The 19,663-nt window shown below is 39.0% G+C and overlaps 1 protein-coding gene across 2 annotated transcripts in view; it reads left to right on the plus strand.

Annotated features, from left to right (window-relative positions):
- Positions 1-814: 814 nt before the first annotated feature.
- The window catches only part of CTCF (CCCTC-binding factor), an 82,490-nt gene continuing 63,641 nt past the window's right edge, over positions 815-19,663 (plus strand). Inside the window, exon 1 of one of the 2 annotated variants that reach the window (XM_053699536.1) lies at positions 815-981. Coding sequence is in view for 1 of the 2 variants with exons in the window: in XM_053699535.1 (XP_053555510.1) it covers positions 18,604-18,628 (25 nt within the window). In the remaining variant the exon portion in view is untranslated. Of the gene's footprint in view, positions 982-17,756; positions 18,629-19,663 lie in introns of those variants that run through there. The other variant, XM_053699535.1, reaches the window with a different exon arrangement.

Raw genomic sequence — 19,663 nt, forward strand, 5'->3', positions numbered from 1 at the left:
TTTACAGGCCCTCTAATGAAATATATAATAATATGCACACAAAAAATGCAAAACGTATACTTACAGTACTAAATTCAAAGTATATTATTATCCTTTTTGTAAAATGAGTTTCCCTGATTCTGCAGGTGGGTTAAGCAGAGGGATTAAATACGAGTAGCTGAAAATGATCTTCCCTTTTCTCTTACAGATCGAGATGTTTTTTAGCTTACAAACTAAAAGATTGCACCAAGATACTTACAACACTTATTACCCTCATAGAAAACTGCATGTATACGAAAATAGAAGATTGTAAAATAATGTATATGCTAAAAGCAGAGTAATCTTATTTGTATTGGCAACAGTATTTGTTTTTTTAAACGAGCTCCCTGTTAACTTTACTCTCCCCAAGGAGATCACAGCAGCCACTGAAAGAATATGCACACGGAAAATTGCATCGCACAGAAATTACATCCTCAGTCGGTGATTTAGGGAACATCAAATTGCATAATTTCGGGGGCAGTTCCTCCAAACTCACAAGACGAAATAGGAGTACTTGGGTGTTAAAAGAACACAACTCTTCCTGTAGCTACATAATAACTCAAAATCCATTCCCCGAACAAACTGTCAACTAGGCCGCAAAAACCTGGTTTCCCCGACAACGCCGCATCGTGATGTCAGCACGCCCCCGTTCAAAAATTCGCTCCCGCCTTTAGTTATCTCAACTTGAACACCCGCCTTTTATTTGCAACACAAGGTTTTTGCTAATTGAACTACAAATCCCAGCATTCTTTCGACCGCTCAGTACTACGCGCAGACGTACTGGTGGCCATAGGCCGCCATTTTGTGAAGCAGTGGTTTCAGTGGAGCGATTAAACTGCAAGCTGGTTTTCATCGGGCGTCTTGGTTTTCGCTTCCCCCGGTATATTTTACCTACCGGCGTCCCTGGAATTACAAGACCTGCTGAAAAAGCTGAAAAAAACGGGGAAAATCCGCCAGGAGCAGGTGAGATCAGTGGAAAAGGCGATTTTGCAGGAGCTTTATCCGGCCTCTAGGTGTCACGATGGGACTCCGGTGCGGGCGGCCGCGGGGGTGTTTGTCTCCCTCTATCGTTATTGGAAAAATTGGTGAAAATGCAGTATGTGAGCGCAGGGCCATGAGATGCCTGTTTGCCAGCCACCTGTGTTTATGGTGCGCCACTGCAGCTCCCTTATTCCCAAACTACGCCACGTCCTGGTATATAGGCCCCGCTCCTCCATTTTATGTATAATATTTTGTTCCTAGCTCGTCTGGCTTTGTATTGAAGCGTCTAGCCCGATGCGAGGGAGGTGGCACTGCTTTCTCGCTCGTTTTATCGGATTACTTTTAAATAATCATAACTCACGTATAATCGCGCACTATCAACAGAGAATAAATAGTAGCATAACCAAATAAAGGATGTTGCCAGCGTTGCGGCAAATCCGTCTCCCAAGTACAGCTAGGCACTGTAGAATTTTTGTCGGTCATGTACCCTTTTATGACAGAAATTCGCTCCCTAATAGACCCGGTTCGCATGGTGTATCATGCAATGGTTAACAGGGTGCTGGGTGGCAGTTTCAGTTCAGGCGGAATCTCCACAGTCCACACCTGCTTGCTGAACCTTACTAGCATCCAGACTGGCAACAGGCAGACTTATACATTGGGCAGAATATCTGTGAAGAGCTCCCTCTGTAATCGGGCTGAGCGAGCTTACATTTTTTCATTTCCCTTTTAAAGGGAAGGTGCTATGTGCAAAGCTATAAATATAAAGCATACATATAAGTGGTATGTATATATGTAATAAATAATAATTTCCTACTTTTTACTTGAGATATATATATATATATATCTATTTTAGTTGCAGAAAATAGGGTTTTTCTATATTAATTGGGCAAGTAACTAACTTTTATTTCCTTGTTTCACACGTGTATACATGCAATATATATATATATATATATATATATATATATATATATATATATATATATATTGTCATCAGACAGTTGCAACAAATCAAAAAAAGGGATACAACATTGAAATGTTTATGAACGCATTTCAATTTTAAATAAAGATTTTTTGCAATGTGCTACTATTAGCAATATTTATTCTAGTAAATTGTGCCCTTTACATAGGATTGCCCGCAGTCCCTGAATCAACCGGTATGTCCGGGCCATCCTCTTAATGCCCCGGACTTCTCCATCTTCTTTTATAATCAGAGTGTATTTCCCTGAGTTTCAGGCTCTGGTCTCTGTGTGCCTGTAAGTGGGAGTGGGTCTGAAAGATACAGAAGACACTGTGAGAGTGACACTGAGGAGCAGTGAGAATATTTATCCTGCTTAAAGGGACAGTATACATTTTTATATAACTGCATGTAATAGACACTACTATAAAGAATATGCACAGATACTTAAAACCTTACTTAGAAGCTCCCAGTTTAGCTCTGTTAAAAAGGTAGATAGAACTCCCACTGCAAGTGGGAAATATCACACTTCAAAACAACTTTAAAATTTACTTCTATTATTAAATTTGCTTCATTATGTTGTTATCCTTTGCTGAAGGAACAGTATTGCACTGCTGGCAGCTAGCTGAACACATCTAGTTAGCCAATCACAAGAGACAAATGTGTGCAGGTACCAATCAACAGCTAGCTCCTACTAATGTAGTATATGTGTGTATTCTTTTTCTAAAATGTATACCAAACAAATTAAATATATTTGAAAATATAAGTGAATTTAACAGTGACTTAAAATTACATGCTCTATCTGAATCATGCAAGTTTAATCTTTCCTTTCCCTTTAATTGTGCAAACTGCATGCCAGACCTTTCAATTACAACCAGGTCTGGTTTAAAAAGATTCCCATGGACTTGCAACTACTGCAATCTGCTTCTAGTGTCCGGTCCTACAGCTGTGTGGGGTCGGGATTAGGCAGTCACTTGCTGAAAGTAAATAGGTTATGATGCCCTATAAAAATAAAATCATATGCATTTCAGACACTGCTGTAAGTGATTAAAATTAACGTTAAAAATATTTTTATTTGAGTTTTACTTACTATGCAGTAATGCTTGAAAGCAGAGATATGCCGGATAGCAATATTTGAAATGCGTTGCAGATTTTTTTTTTTTTTTTTTTTTTTTACAGTAAAACTTTTACTGTTTTTTAAAGTGAATGTCAATTTTGATGCTAAAGTGCCCGTTTTTAAAAAATTCGATCAAAAACGGGCACTTTAATTCATAAAAATTTTACATTTCACTCCTGTTGTGAAAAAAAGTAACTTTTTAAACTTGACAGCAGCTCCAGCTTCCTCAACCCGTCGCAAAGCCTCCTCCTGGGTCTAAAATGAGGAATTCAGCTTCCTCCAATCGCGGCATTGAATCAGACAGTGATTCCCCCGGAGCGGAAGCCATGATTGGAGGATGACCTATTCGTCATTTCTGACGTCAGAAATGGCTTGCAACGGCCGGAGGAAGCTGGAGCTGCTGTCAAGATTAAAAGGTGTGTGTGTGTTTTTTTTGTTGTTTTTTTTTCACAACAGGACTGAAATGTAAATTTTGATGAATTAAAGTGCCCCTGTTTTTTTTAATCGAATTTTTAAAAACAGGGCACTTTAGCTTAAAAATTGACATTCACTTTAAACCTTTTTAATTGTGCATAATTACAGGGCAGCATGTTTTTTTTTTTTTTTTGTTTTTTTTTCCCATTTGTTTAATTTTCTCTGAGACCACACCCCTCAAAACTGTCCAGGAAATGGCTGGGCAAAAGGTGACAACCTTACCCATGCACCAGCATTGAAACACCTCAGAAAGTTGATAGTGGTTAGTACTTTGGCACTGGGTGAAATTTTGGGATTCAGCATTTGTTTGCTAAACGTATGCCAAACATGCCCACAGGCAGTAGTATTTGGCTTGTTTCAGAGTCTGATATATTAATGTGAAAGTACAGCACATAAAGCTGGATTTGCACACTTTTGTGTGGCTTTTACACACACATATATATATATATATATATATATATATATATATATATATATATATATATATATATATATATATATATATATATATATATATATATATAAAGTCTTTGACCCCCGTAAAGGGGTTAAACACAGAAATACTTCTAAGGACTTTTTGTGGATGAAGAACCTTACCAGCTTTCACAATTTTTTTTGTTAAATGTTATAACTACTCAGTTGCTTCCCCCATTTTTTTTTTTTTTCTCTCTGTGAAGGTGTTTTGTTTAAATATTGGTTCACAGCCCTTCACTTGATATGTGCTTATGCTGCAAAAAAATGGTAGAAGCATTTTTGCTTATGGAAGTATATTGCATACATGCTTATATTTTAAATTGAAATGCAGACATGCATATTTCAATTTTGACCTTTCTGTCCCTTTAACCCCTTAGCGACCAAGGACATGCCTGGTACTTCTTCAGGGGTTTCAAGGGCTGGAAGCGATCACTTCCAGTTGCTTTTAGGGTATTGCAGTGATGCCTCGATATTGAGGCATCCTGCAATACCTTTTTTTTTTTTTAGCCACGGATGCAGAGAGCTCCACTCTGTGGCCCTCTCTGCATCGGCCAGCGATGGTGCCTATCGTTGGTTGGTGGGAGCCATGGATGTGACAGGGTGGGTGGGCCATCGCTGGAGCAGTTCCGGCCAGCGGAAAACTAAGTTCCGGGAGGGCGCGGAAGTGAGTGTGACCGCTTCAGATCAGTCACAGTGTAAGGGGAGGGGGGGTCAATACATGTTGGGAAAGGGATCTGGGAGGGTGGTAGGGTATTGGGGGGCTGCTACACTGTTAACCTCCAGTTAAAAAAAGCGGGATTACCTAAAAAAAAAAGGCCAATTTTAATGCAAAGTGGGTACTGGCAGACTGCTGCCAGTACCCAAGATGGCTGCAATTAGGTAGCGGGGGGAGGGTTAGAGAGCTGTAGAGGGCTCCAACACTGTAGAATAATATATATAAAAAAAAGCCTTTTAGTACTGGCAGACTTTCTGCCAGTACTTAAGATGGCAGTGACAATTGTGAGGTTGTGGAGGGAAGACACCTGTTTGAGGGGGGTAAGGGAGGGATCAGGGGGTTGGATGTCTCAGGTGGGAGGCTGATCTCTACACCAAAGCTAAAATTAACCCTACAAACTACCTAATTAACCCCTTTACTGCTGGGCATAATACAAGTGTTGTGCGCAGCTGCAATTGGCAGCTTTCTAATTACCAAAAAGTAATACCAAAGCCATAAATTTCTGAACAAATGGGATCCCAGAGAAGCATTTACAACCATTTGTGTGCCATAATTGCACAATCTGTTTCTAAATAATTTCAATGAGAAACCTAAAGTTTGTGAAAAAGTGAACTTTTTTTTTATTTAATCACATTTGGCTGAGAATTGGTGGCGTAAAATATACCAAAATGGGCCTAGATCAATAATTTGGATTGTCTACTAAAAAATATATATAATTTATATATACATGTGAAGGGTCATTCAGGGATTATGTTACAATGTAACTATCCCTAATTTTGAAGAAAAAAAAATGGTTTGGAAATAGCAAATGCTACTTGTATTTATTGCCCTATAAATTGCAAAGAGCATGTAATCATTGGGTATTTCTAAACTCAGGACAAAATTTAGAAACTATTTAACATAGCTGTTTTTTGGTGGTTGTAGATGTGTAATAGATTTTGGGGGTCAAAGTTAGAAAGTGTTTTTTTTTTCTTCCATTTTTCATCATATTTCATATTTTATTTTTTTTTATAGTAAATTATGATATGAAAATAATGGTATCTTTAGAAAGTCCATTTAATGGCGAGAAAAACCCCTTTAGTGACCAGACCATTTTTCAATTTTCTTACGGTTGGGGACCCAAGGCTATTTTTACATTTCTGCTGTGTTTGTGTTTAGCTGTAACTTTCCTCTTACTCATTTACTGTATCCATACATTATATAACGTTTTTTTTTCTCGTCATTAAAAGGACTTTCTAAAGACCATTATTTTCATCATATCTTATAATTTACTATAACATTTTTTACAAAATGACGAAAAAAATCACTTTTTTTCTTATTTTGACCCCCAAAATATGTTGCACAACTACCAAGAAACACCCATGCTAAATAGTTTATAAATTGTCCTGAGATTAGAAATATTCAATGTTTACATGTTCTTTGCTTTTTTTGCAAGTTATAGGGCAATAAATACAAGTAGCACTTTGCTATTTACAAAGCATTCCCCCCCCCAGTGATAGTTACTTTGTAACACTGATATCTATCAGGAATCCATGAATAACCCTTTCTGTGTGTATCTATATCTCTATCTATATCTATATATCTCTATCTATCTCTCTATCTATATATCTATCTATAGATCTCTATCTATCTATAGATCTCTATCTATAGATCTCTATCTATAGATCTCTATCTATCTATAGATCTCTATCTATCTATAGATCTCTATCTATCTATAGATCTCTATCTATCTATAGATCTCTATCTATCTATAGATCTCTATCTATCTATAGATCTCTATCTATCTATAGATCTCTATCTATCTCTTTTTCTCTCTTTTTCTCTCTTTTTCTCTCTTTTTCTCTCTTTTTCTCTCTTTTTCTCTCTTTTTCTCTTTTACAGCTTGTACAATTATGTCACAAATGGTTGTAAATGCTTCTCTGGGATCCCCTTTGTTCAGAAATAGCAGACATATATTGCTTTTTGGTAATTAGAAGGCCTCTAAATGCTGCTACGCACCACACTTGTATTATGCTCAGCAGTGAAGGGGTTAATTAGGGAGCCTGTATGGAGCTTGAAGGGTTAATTTTAGCTGCCACCCTACAAATAACAATATTATTATTATTATTCCTCCCACCTGACCCATCCCTAACCCCTCTCAAACAGCACAATTGTCACTGCCATGTTTAGTACTGGCAGAAATTCGGCCAGTTTAAAAATAAAAGATTTTTGTTATTTTAGTTTGTTTTTTTATTATATATTTTCTGCAGTGTAGGATCCCCCCCTTACCACCACCCCCCCAACAGCTCTCTAACCATACCCCTTCATAACTGTTTGCCACCATCTTGGCTACTGGCAGCTCTCTGCGAATACCCACTTTCTTGTTTTTTAAATAAAGATAGCAAGAGTGAAGAAAAATTGCTAATAGGAGTAAATTAGATATTTGCTTAAAATTGCATGCTCTATCTGAATCATGAAATAAAAAATTGGGTTTAGTGTTCGTTTAATGGTAAGAAAAATGGTCTGGTCAGTAAGGGGTTAATAAAGCATACCAAGAGACCTAAGCAAAATTGATCAAAGGAGTACATTTGTAAGTTGTTTAAAATGTTATGTTCTATTTAGCCCATTTAAGTTTTTAATTTTCACCCAACTTGACAATATGGGAAAACGAAAAACCCACTATAGACTATACAAATGTCACTATAGGGAAAATATAACAAAATTGTGAAATGGTGTGCTTAATTTATTGTTTATTTACCCTTCCCTGGTTCCCTGTCTATCCGTAGCTTTATTTGAAAAAGCATCCCATTGTGCAGGACTCAGGAGGTTACCACTGCTAGTAGTCTAATGACGCCGCACTGCAGCCCGCTCTGTTTCCAAAGTAGCCCAGTTTCAAACTGTACTGTGCACAAATAAAGCTAATTCCTATCCTAATGCTTTATTTGTGCACATTGCAACACACACTCTCATTTAACACACAACACGCACACACACACTAACACACACATAAGTAGTGACCCAGTAAACATGGTGCTGCAACACAGTAATGGGTCCCGACCTGTGGTTTGAAAAACCCTGCTGTAAGGCATCAGATCATTTTGTACTTGTATGTCCCTTTTTAAAACCGTAATGTTCAAATATCACCTTTTTTGTCTTTTTTTAAAGACCAGCGCCAAGCCGTATTTCCTGAACGGCTATTGGCTAAGAGGTGGAAATGTCACCTCTCAGCCAAATAGCGTTCTGCCGTGGGCTGCCTTAGCATCTCAGTGCAGTGAACGCTTGAAACAAAAGAGCTATTAGAATGAAGTATTTTATACTTCATGACTGAAAGTCCCGTTTATTTGTTTCAATGGTAAATCCTAGCATTTCACAAATGCTAGGTATTACCATCACTATAAGAAGGTCAAGTGTGAGGCATGATTTTTTTAATCTGAATGCTAGTGCAACGAGAGAGATCTCATTCCTCTGTTGTGCAGAGCTAGCCAGTGCATGAACAAATATATTGCTGCCACAGGTACAAATCCCCAAATCCAGAATTCCGAAATTCAAACTTTTTAATATAGTACTATTTGACACAATTTTCTCTGCCTGAGTCTTTGTTCTGGTTTTTGTACTCTAAAATGGAAATAGATTATTTTTATTTAAAACAACAATTACTTTTCTGATTATAGTACTGCCCTATCTTTCTGGGGGTACTATATACACAAAAGTATAAAAATGATATAAAGCTCAAAGCTAGAATTAATAGAAATCTTATGTTTCTACCTATAAAAAATGGAGGGCTTGGAGTTCCCCACCGTAAAAAATATAGACAGGCAGTTTTCATGCAGAGGATAGTAGATTGGTTCACAAACTATGATACCAGGGCCTGGGTTAAGCTGGAGCACGATATAACTGGGCAAAATCACTTGGGGGCACTATGTTGGCAGAGGAGGGGGACACCACGAGCAAGCATTTCTCAGAACGCAGTAATCTTAGAAACAATTACGATGTGGGATAAAATTTTGAGAGAATATCCCCTTATATCCTCTAGATTCTCCCCCTTGACCCCTCTCTCAAATAATATCGACTTTATGCAAGGGAATAACCTCACGAGAACTCCAAGCCTCATAAATAATCAAAGAGCAGTAATGATAGTGCAGCTAGGGAATGAACAAGGACTAAAATCCTCAGACGAGTTAATAGAAGATGGGCTTACCATATTCAAAAACTGGTATTTACTAAGACGGTGCCACTCATACATATATAAACACCAGGACAGGAAAAACCTCTTACGCTCCCTAACCCCATTTGAACATATGTGTAAATCGGCCTCACCGATCAGAAGGACCCTCTCACTAACATATTCTATCTTGCAATCATCACTAAATAAATATACCACACTACATAGAGAGTTGGGAGAGGGAGCTCAGCCTTGACCTTTCACATAAAGAATAGGATACGTATGTTCGCTGCTATAACTAAAACATCAACATCTAGCAGACTAGTTGAATTGAATCTCAAAATTATACAGAGATGGTACTTTACCCCCTCTAGAATACACAAGATGTTCCCATCTAGCAATAGTGGCTGTTGGAGATGCGGGACCTCCATGGGAGATATGACACACATATGGTGGACCTGCCCACCTCTTAAAAAAAGATGGGAGGAGATCTCCAAAGAAGTTTCGGCTATGTTGGAAATGGACATACCGGTTGACCCACTGATATGGCTGTTTAATATAGTTAGTGGTAAGACTCCGACTCATAAGAGAAACTTGTTATACATAGCGAGCAATGGCTTTAAAAGCTTAGTGGCAAAAAACTGGAAGAGCGGAGAAATCCCTACACTAGTTCAGTGGCAAAGTAACCTAAGTCGTATTTTAGATTTAGAGGAATATGCCTACATGAAATATAGAAGGCTAGATAGATACATCCAAATGAAAATAATGTGGGAAACCTATATTACAACCAAGCACAACAACATAGCCTGCACACAATGATGTAAGGACATTTAACAGATTCGATAGTTTCAATATTATGTCTGAGCCGACTTGTGTTATTTGTTAAAGAAGAGACAAGCACATTATCTTGACAAGACAAATTACTCTGTTATTGTTTTTATTGATGGTTATAATATAAAGTTAACAGCAATGTTTAGTATATACACTTGGATTATTTCCTCTGTTATTTGATGGCTTTGATGTCGCAGCCAATATGTAATTTTTGAAATTTACTTTAATAAAGCTGTTTTTCAAAAAAAAAAAAAGATATAAAGCTACCTTTCTTCTGTTATGTGTGATCAGTCTACGGGTCATCATTACTTCTGGGATATAACTCCTCCCCAACAGGAAATGCAAGAGGATTCACCCAGCAGAGCTGCATATAGCTCCTCCCCTCTACGTCACTCCCAGTCATTCTCTTGCACCCAGCAACTAGATAGGATGTGTGAGAGGACTATGGTGATTATACTTAGTTTTTATAACTTCAATCAAAAGTTTGTTATTTTACAATAGCACCGGAGCGTGTTATTGCCTCTCTGGCAGAGTTTGAAGAAGAATCTACCAGAGTTTTTACTATGATTTTAACCGGAGTAGTTAAGATCATATTGCTGTTTCTCGGCCATCTGAGGGAGGTAAAAGCTTCAGATCAGGGGACAGCGGGCAGATGAATCTGCATTGAGGTATGTAGCAGTTTTTATTTTCTGAATGGAATTGATGAGAAAATCCTGCCATACCGTTATAATGACATGTATGTATACTCTACACTTCAGTATTCTGGGGATGGTATTTCACCGGAATTACTCTGTTAAAAGTACATTAAACCTTTTAATAGGTATTTATTATGTTAAACGTTTTTGCTGGAATGTAGAATCGTTTGCATTTTCTGAGGTACTGAGTGAATAAATATTTGGGCATTATTTTTCCACTTGGCAGTTGCTTGTTTTAATTGTGACAGTTTCGTTTCTCTCTCACTGCTGTGTGTGAGGGGGAGGGGCCGTTTTTGGCGCTCTTTGCTACGCATCAAAAAATTCCAGTCAGTTACTCTTGTATTTCCTGCATGATCCGGTTCATCTCTAACAGATCTCAGGGGTCTTCAAACTTCTTTGGAGGGAGGTAGATTCTCTCAGCAGAGCTGTGAGACTTATATATTGACTGGGATTAAAAACGTTGCTCTGTAATTTTTATGTTTCAAATTTAATTATTGTTACTTTACTAATGGGAACAAACCTTTGCTAAAAGTTGTGTTGTTTTTAAGGATTGATGCTATAACTGTCTTTCAGTTCATTATTTCATTTAATCGTTTAGTGCTCTTTGAGGCACAGTACGTTTTTGTTAAATAAGATTGTAACCAAGTTGCAAGTTTATTGCTAGTGTGTTAAACATGTCTGATTCAGAGGAAGATATCTGTGTCATTTGTTCCAATGCCAAGGTGGAGCCCAATAGAAATTTATGTACTAACTGTATTGATGCTACTTTAAATAAAAGCCAATCTGTACAAATTGAACAAATTTCACCAAACAGCGAGGGGAGAGTTATGCCGACTAACTCGCCTCACGTGTCAGTACCTGCATCTCCCGCCCAGGAGGTGCGTGATATTATGGCGCCTAGTACATCTGGGCGGCCATTACAGATAACATTACAAGATATGGCTACTGTTATGACTGAAGTTTTGGCTAAATTACCAGAACTAAGAGGCAAGCGTGATCACTCTGGGGTGAGAACAGAGTGCGCTGATAATACTAGGGCCATGTCTGATACTGCGTCACAGCTTGCAGAACATGAGGACGGAGAGCTTCATTCTGTGGGTGATGGTTCTGATCCAAACAGATTGGATTCAGATATTTCAAATTTTAAATTTAAATTGGAGAACCTCCGTGTATTACTAGGGGAGGTTTTAGCGGCTCTTAATGATTGTAACACTGTTGCAATACCAGAAAAATTGTGTAGGTTGGATAAATACTTTGCGGTACCGGCGAGTACTGACGTTTTTCCTATACCTAAGAGACTAACTGAAATTGTTACTAAGGAGTGGGATAGACCCGGTGTGCCGTTCTCACCCCCTCCAATATTTAGAAAGATGTTTCCAATAGACGCCACCACACGGGACTTATGGCAAACGGTCCCTAAGGTGGAGGGAGCAGTTTCTACTTTAGCTAAGCGTACCACTATCCCGGTGGAGGATAGCTGTGCTTTTTCAGATCCAATGGATAAAAAATTAGAGGGTTACCTTAAGAAAATGTTTGTTCAACAAGGTTTTATATTGCAACCCCTTGCATGCATCGCGCCGATTACGGCTGCGGCAGCATTTTGGATTGAGTCTCTGGAAGAGAACCTTAGTTCAGCTACGCTGGACGACATTACGGACAGGCTTAGAGTCCTTAAACTAGCTAATTCATTCATTTCGGAGGCCGTAGTACATTTAACCAAACTTACGGCTAAGAACTCAGGATTCGCCATTCAGGCACGTAGGGCGCTGTGGCTAAAATCCTGGTCAGCTGATGTAACTTCTAAGTCCAAATTACTTAATATACCTTTCAAGGGGCAAACTTTATTTGGGCCCGGTTTGAAAGAAATTATCGCTGACATTACAGGAGGTAAGGGCCACGCCCTGCCTCAAGACAAAGCCAAAGCTAAGGCTAGACAGTCTAATTTTCGTCCCTTTCGGAATTTCAAAGCAGGAGCAGCATCAACTTCCACTGCACCAAAACAGGAAGGTGCTGTTGCTCGTTACAGACAAGGCTGGAAACCTAACCAGTCCTGGAACAAGGGCAAGCAGGCCAGGAAACCTGCTGCTGCCCCAAAGACAGCATGAACCGAGGGCCCCCGATCCGGGACCGGATCTAGTGGGGGGCAGACTCTCTCTCTTCGCCCAGGCCTGGGCAAGAGATGTTCAGGATCCCTGGGCGCTAGAGATCATATCTCAGGGATACCTTCTAGACTTCAAATTCTCTCCCCCAAGAGGGAGATTTCATCTGTCAAGGTTGTCAACAAACCAGATAAAGAAAGAAGCGTTTCTACGCTGTGTACAAGATCTGTTATTAATGGGAGTGATCCATCCGGTTCCGCGGTCGGAACAAGGACAAGGGTTTTACTCAAACCTGTTTGTGGTTCCCAAAAAAGAGGGAACTTTCAGGCCAATCTTGGATTTAAAGATCCTAAACAAATTCCTAAGAGTTCCATCGTTCAAAATGGAAACTATTCGGACAATCTTACCCATGATCCAAAAGGGTCAGTACATGACCACAGTGGATTTAAAGGATGCTTACCTTCACATACCGATTCACAAAGATCATTACCGGTATCTAAGGTTTGCCTTCTTAGACAGGCATTACCAGTTTGTAGCTCTTCCATTCGGATTGGCTACGGCTCCAAGAATCTTCACAAAGGTTCTGGGTGCCCTTCTGGCGGTACTAAGACCGCGAGGAATTTCGGTAGCTCCGTACCTAGACGACATTCTGATACATGCTTCAAGCTTTCAAACTGCCAAGTCTCATACAGAGTTAGTTCTGGCATTTCTAAGGTCGCATGGATGGAAAGTGAACGAAAAGAAGAGTTCTCTTTTTCCTCTCACAAGAGTTCCATTCTTGGGGACTCTTATAGATTCTGTAGAAATGAAGATTTATCTGACAGAAGACAGATTAACAAAGCTTCTAAATGCATGCCGTGTCCTTCATTCCATTCAACTCCCGTCAGTAGCTCAATGCATGGAGGTGATCGGCTTAATGGTAGCAGCAATGGACATAGTACCCTTTGCACGTCTACATCTCAGACCGCTGCAATTGTGCATGCTGAGTCAGTGGAATGGGGATTACTCAGACTTGTCCCCTACTCTGAATCTGGATCAAGAGACCAGAAACTCTCTTCTATGGTGGTTTTCTCGGCCACATCTGTCCAGGGGGATGCCATTCAGCAGGCCGGACTGGACAATTGTAACAACAGACGCCAGCCTACTAGGTTGGGGCGCTGTCTGGAATTCTCTGAAGGCTCAGGGACAATGGAATCAGGAGGAAAGTCTCCTGCCAATAAACATTCTGGAATTAAGAGCAGTTCTCCATGCCCTTCTGGCTTGGCCCCAGTTAAAAACTCGGGGGTTCATCAGGTTTCAGTCGGACAACATCACGACTGTAGCTTACATCAACCATCAAGGAGGGACAAGAAGCTCCCTAGCAATGATGGAAGTATCAAAGATAATTCGCTGGGCAGAGTCTCACTCTTGCCACCTGTCAGCAATCCACATCCCGGGAGTGGAGAACTGGGAGGCGGATTTCTTGAGTCGCCAGACTTTTCATCCGGGGGAGTGGGAACTTCATCCGGAGGTCTTTGCCCAAATACTTCGACGTTGGGGCAAACCAGAGATAGATCTCATGGCGTCTCGCCAGAACGCCAAACTTCCTCGCTACGGGTCCAGATCCAGGGATCCGGGAGCGGTTCTGATAGATGCCTTGACAGCACCTTGGAACTTCGGGATGGCTTATGTGTTTCCACCCTTCCCGCTGCTTCCTCGATTGATTGCCAAAATCAAACAGGAGAGAGCATCAGTGATTCTAATAGCGCCTGCATGGCCACGCAGGACTTGGTATGCAGATCTAGTGGACATGTCATCCTGTCCGCCTTGGTCTCTACCTCTAAGACAGGACCTTCTGATACAGGGTCCATTCAAACATCAAAATCTAACTTCTCTGAAGCTGACTGCTTGGAAATTGAACGCTTGATTTTATCAAAACGTGGTTTTTCTGAGTCGGTTATTGATACCCTGATACAGGCTAGGAAGCCTGTTACCAGAAGGATTTACCATAAGATATGGCGTAAATACCTATACTGGTGCGAATCCAAAGGTTACTCCTGGAGTAAGGTTAGGATTCCTAGGATATTGTCCTTTCTACAAGAAGGTTTAGAAAAGGGTTTATCGGCTAGCTCATTAAAGGGACAGATCTCAGCTCTGTCCATCTTGTTACACAGGCGTCTGTCAGAAAATCCAGACGTCCAGGCCTTTTGTCAGGCTTTAGCTAGGATCAAGCCTGTGTTTAAAACTGTTGCTCCGCCATGGAGTTTAAACTTAGTTCTTAACGTTTTACAGGGTGTTCCATTTGAACCCCTTCATTCCATTGATATAAAATTGTTATCTTGGAAAGTTCTGTTTTTAATGGCTATTTCCTCGGCTCGAAGAGTCTCTGAGTTATCAGCCTTACATTGTGATTCTCCTTATCTGATTTTTCACTCAGACAAGGTAGTTCTGCGTACTAAACCTGGGTTCTTACCTAAGGTAGTCACTAACAGGAATATCAATCAAGAGATTGTTGTTCCATCCTTGTGTCCAAATCCTTCTTCAAAGAAGGAACGTCTTCTACACAATCTGGATGTAGTTCGTGCCCTCAAGTTCTACTTGCAGGCAACTAAGGATTTTCGACAAACGTCTTCCCTGTTTGTCGTGTATTCTGGTCAGAGGAGAGGTCATAAGGCTTCGGCTACCTCTCTCTCCTTCTGGCTTCGTAGCATAATTCGTTTAGCCTATGAGACTGCTGGACAGCAGCCTCCTGAAAGAATTACAGCTCATTCTACTAGAGCTGTGGCTTCCACTTGGGCCTTTAAGAATGAGGCCTCTGTTGAACAGATTTGCAAGGCTGCAACTTGGTCTTCGCTTCATACTTTTTCCAAATTTTACAAATTTGACACTTTTGCTTCTTCGGAGGCTATTTTTGGGAGAAAGGTTCTTCAGGCAGTGGTTCCTTCTGTATATTGAGCCTGCCTATCCCTCCCGTCATCCGTGTACTTTTGCTTTGGTATTGGTATCCCAGAAGTAATGATGACCCGTAGACTGATCACACATAACAGAAGAAAACATAATTTATGCTTACCTGATAAATTCCTTTCTTCTGTTGTGTGATCAGTCCACGGCCCGCCCTGTTTTAAGGCAGGTAAATATCTTTTAAATTATACTCCAGTCACCACTTCACCCTTGGTTCTCCTTTCTCGTTGATTCTTGGTCGAATGACTGGGAGTGACGTAGAGGGGAGGAGCTATATGCAGCTCTGCTGGGTGAATCCTCTTGCATTTCCTGTTGGGGAGGAGTTATATCCCAGAAGTAATGATGACCCGTAGACTGATCACACAACAGAAGAAAGGAATTTATCAGGTAAGCATAAATTATGTTTTTTAGCTTCATACTTATTTTTTTTAAATGTTTTCATTTATTCCCAAGTAGAACATTATATAGTCTTAGGGGCATATTTATCAAGCTCCGTATTTTGCCAGAAACGCATGTTATGAAGCAGCGGTCTAAAGACCGCTGCTCCATAACCTGTCCGCCTCCTCTGAGGTGGCTGACAGACATTGACGAAAATCAACCCGATGCAATATGATCCGGTTGATTGACACCCTCTGCTAGCGGACAATTGGCCGCAAATCTGCAAGGGGTGGCATTGCACCAGCAGTTCACAAGAACTGGTGCAATGATAAATGCTGACAGCGTATTCTGTCAGCATTTATTGATCTGCGGCGGACATGATCCGCAATATCGGATCATATCCGCTCGCACCTTATTGAATATGCCTCTTAGACTACATTTGTGCAGCCTCATTGTTCAAGCTGTTATAACTCCATGCTATGCCCGATGTTAGAGAGAGGACATTCCTGAAATGTAACTTAATAGGTTATACATTCCAGTACAAAATTTATAACATAGTATATCTTTATGATTATAGACACTCATACTCCATCCTCTGTGGCAGGGAAATCCCTTCATCATGTCTGAATTATATCTGTGCAGATTGTAATATATCCTTTCTATAAGTTAGTACTAAAAGGCTTGGATCTGGCCTAACCCTGAAAATTATTTTTTCATAATATCTTGGTTATATATCTTGACTCAACTCTAGAACATCCCAACATATTATAGATGAATATCAATAAAGGACCCATACGTGGTCCAGAATGTTATTTGGGACAAAAACGAGCATAGTTGATACAGATTTATGTATAATTCCATGCAGCATTATATGTACTTTATTTTTCATGTACATTATATTTTTTGATATGTGCAAATCCTCAATAATATATCTATATATCTCAGCGCTGTGGAATAAAAAAAAAAAAAATAATAAAAAAAAAAAATATATATAATTTATTTTTATTATTAATTTGTAGAGCGCCAACAGATTTCGCAGCGCTAACAGATTCCACAGCGCTGAGATATATATGGAGTAGGATAATATAATTTATAGAAAATACACATGGGTGCAGACCCTGATGCACATACAAATTCACAATAGAGAGAAACACGAAGAGGACACAGTAGTGTCCTCTCCAAAGAAAGATAGGGATTTCAGCACTCCAAAAAATGTTTACTCTTTAATAAGAGGTATAAAGTATTCAATTTATATATGTAAAAAATGGTGCTCCCCACCCCAGCGCAACCTGATCAGCAGCCGGGCCCCCTAAATCAAACCACACATAGTTAATAAATGAATTTTATTACAAGTGCGAATAAAAATAAAGTGTTTCAAAATGTAAAAAACACATAGAAAAAGCTGGCCAGCTCACATTGGTTGCTAACAATGCAATGATAATAACCTTAAATATAGTTATAGCAAAGTTATTTGGCAACACCCCAAGCCATACGCCCTGAGGAAGCACCAATGACGTCTAAGTCACGTGGGGGGTGAAACGGCCGTTGGCGTGGAACGTCACTATCGCACAGCTGGGAATCAAGCTTCACTTTGTTTGCTTGATGCAAATGTTAAACACAGCTTTTGGAACCATATTAGCTGTAAATACAGTCCGGGAATCCCCATAAGAAGCAAGTTGTTGTATCCAGATCAGGCTATGATATAAGGACGTAACGGAGAACCGAATATCCAGGAGTCACTTAATAAGTATCTTTGGACTATCGAGTCTAACTTTCTAAATGGAACACACTCCTTAGGAAACCAAGTAACAGAGTGATCTCTGTTTGCAACATTTTTTACTACATGTTGCAATGAAATATAAGTATCTCTCTAATATGTTCCCCTTCTTTTGCCTGCTTGATACATCTTATGTTAATGGTTCATATTTGCTGTGATTACGCTAGTAGTATTCTATGGACATAGATCCCGTATATGGTGTACTATGATAGCTGTAACCTTTTATCATATTGGTGCTATCCTCTGGTAAGGGTGTTGTCCATTAGTACGAAAGTGTAAAAATAAGCCTTATATGTTATAACAACTTGCATGTAACTTTTTGCTTATATTTAGAAGTATTAGGCATAGATCCTCAGGTACTTACCTCATGATAACATATTTCCAATTAGTTTGGGTTATCCTCTGAGAGAGGTGTTGCCAATACTTGTTGCTGTCTTTTTAGTTATTTTGCATGGATCCCCTCCTATATCCATGGTAGCAGATTCCTGTGTAATCACAGGGCTACCCACTGGCTTGGGGTGTTGCCAAATAACTTTGCTATAACTATATTTAAGGTTATTATCATTGCGTTGTTAGCAACCAATGTGAGCTGGCCAGCTTTTTCTATGTGTTTTTTACATTTTGAAACACTTGATTTTTATTCGCACTTGTAATAAAATTCATTTATTAACTACCCCACAGCACCATTCCTTGGCCCCAGGATAAAGCCCCGGGAGGAATCAGATCTAACAGTGTACTCGCCACTGACTTAAGTGCTAGCAGGCTTATCAGTACTGGTCACAGCACAGTACCACGGTCTCCGGTAAGCGCATTACCTTTCTGCTTGTCGTATTATCCTTTGTAAAACAATATTACGCTATGTGGCGCCCTCTCCATTTCTCTTCTTAAACAGTGCCATCCCTGCTCTCTGGGAACAAGAGGAGCTGCCTACACAGGAACCCTTTGATTAAAAAAGACCACCAGACCGATATAGGACTGCAACCATCTCTTTTTAGACTCGTTATTTGAATGAGACACACTTGGCGAGAACGGAGTAACTATTTGTGGGACTTGTCATTATTGTTTGGGTTTCATATTAATACTTGTATTTTGCATTTTATATTATCTATAGTAGCGCGCCTTCGTATCTCCCAGTGAGATACTACACCATTTATTAACTATCTATGTGTGGTTTGATTTAGGGGGCCCGGCCGCTGATCAGGTTGTGCTGGGGTGGGGAGCACCATTTTTTACATATATAAATTGAATACTTTATACCTCTTATTAAAGAGTAAAAAAATTTTGGAGTGCTGAAATCCCTGTCTTTCTTTGGAGAGGACACTACTGTGTCCTCTTCGTGTTTCTCTCTATTGAAATAGTGAATTTGTGTGTGTGTGTATATATATATATATATATATATATATATATATATATATATATATGTGTATATATATATATATATATATATATATATATATATATATATATATAATGTGTGTGTGTATGTGTATATATATATATATATATATATATATATATATATATATATATATATATATATATATATATATATATATATATATATATATATATATATATATATATATATATATATATATATATATATATATATATATATATATATACACATACACATTTATATACACATTTGAAATAGCAGAAGAAAAAAGCCGGCACTTCTCCCAGGATATGATAAAAAGCGATCTTTATTTCAAAACAGGTTAAAATAAGTAGGAATGCAAAGCTGGGATGTATGCTTTACATGTTTCGGCATTTCAGCCTTAATCATAAGCATACTCCCAAATAAAATTAGCTAAAATAAATAGTGTTTGCCCCTCACTTATTGGTTGAATTAGACATGTGACTAATTGTACCTGGATGCACCTATGGGCAGAAACTTAAGGTGGAATTAAATAATTATATAAACACTGACCTTTATCTGTCAGGTCAAACTAAGTAGCAACATAAATTAGAGTGCATTAATAATTTAACACACCTTACTGGTGTAATTACAAAGTCTTCAATAGGCACAGACTTTTGATAGATAAACTTTTAAATAAATGAAATA

Source organism: Bombina bombina, chromosome 1 (genome assembly GCF_027579735.1).
Source record: "Bombina bombina isolate aBomBom1 chromosome 1, aBomBom1.pri, whole genome shotgun sequence".
Classification (NCBI taxonomy): Eukaryota; Metazoa; Chordata; class Amphibia; order Anura; family Bombinatoridae; genus Bombina; species Bombina bombina.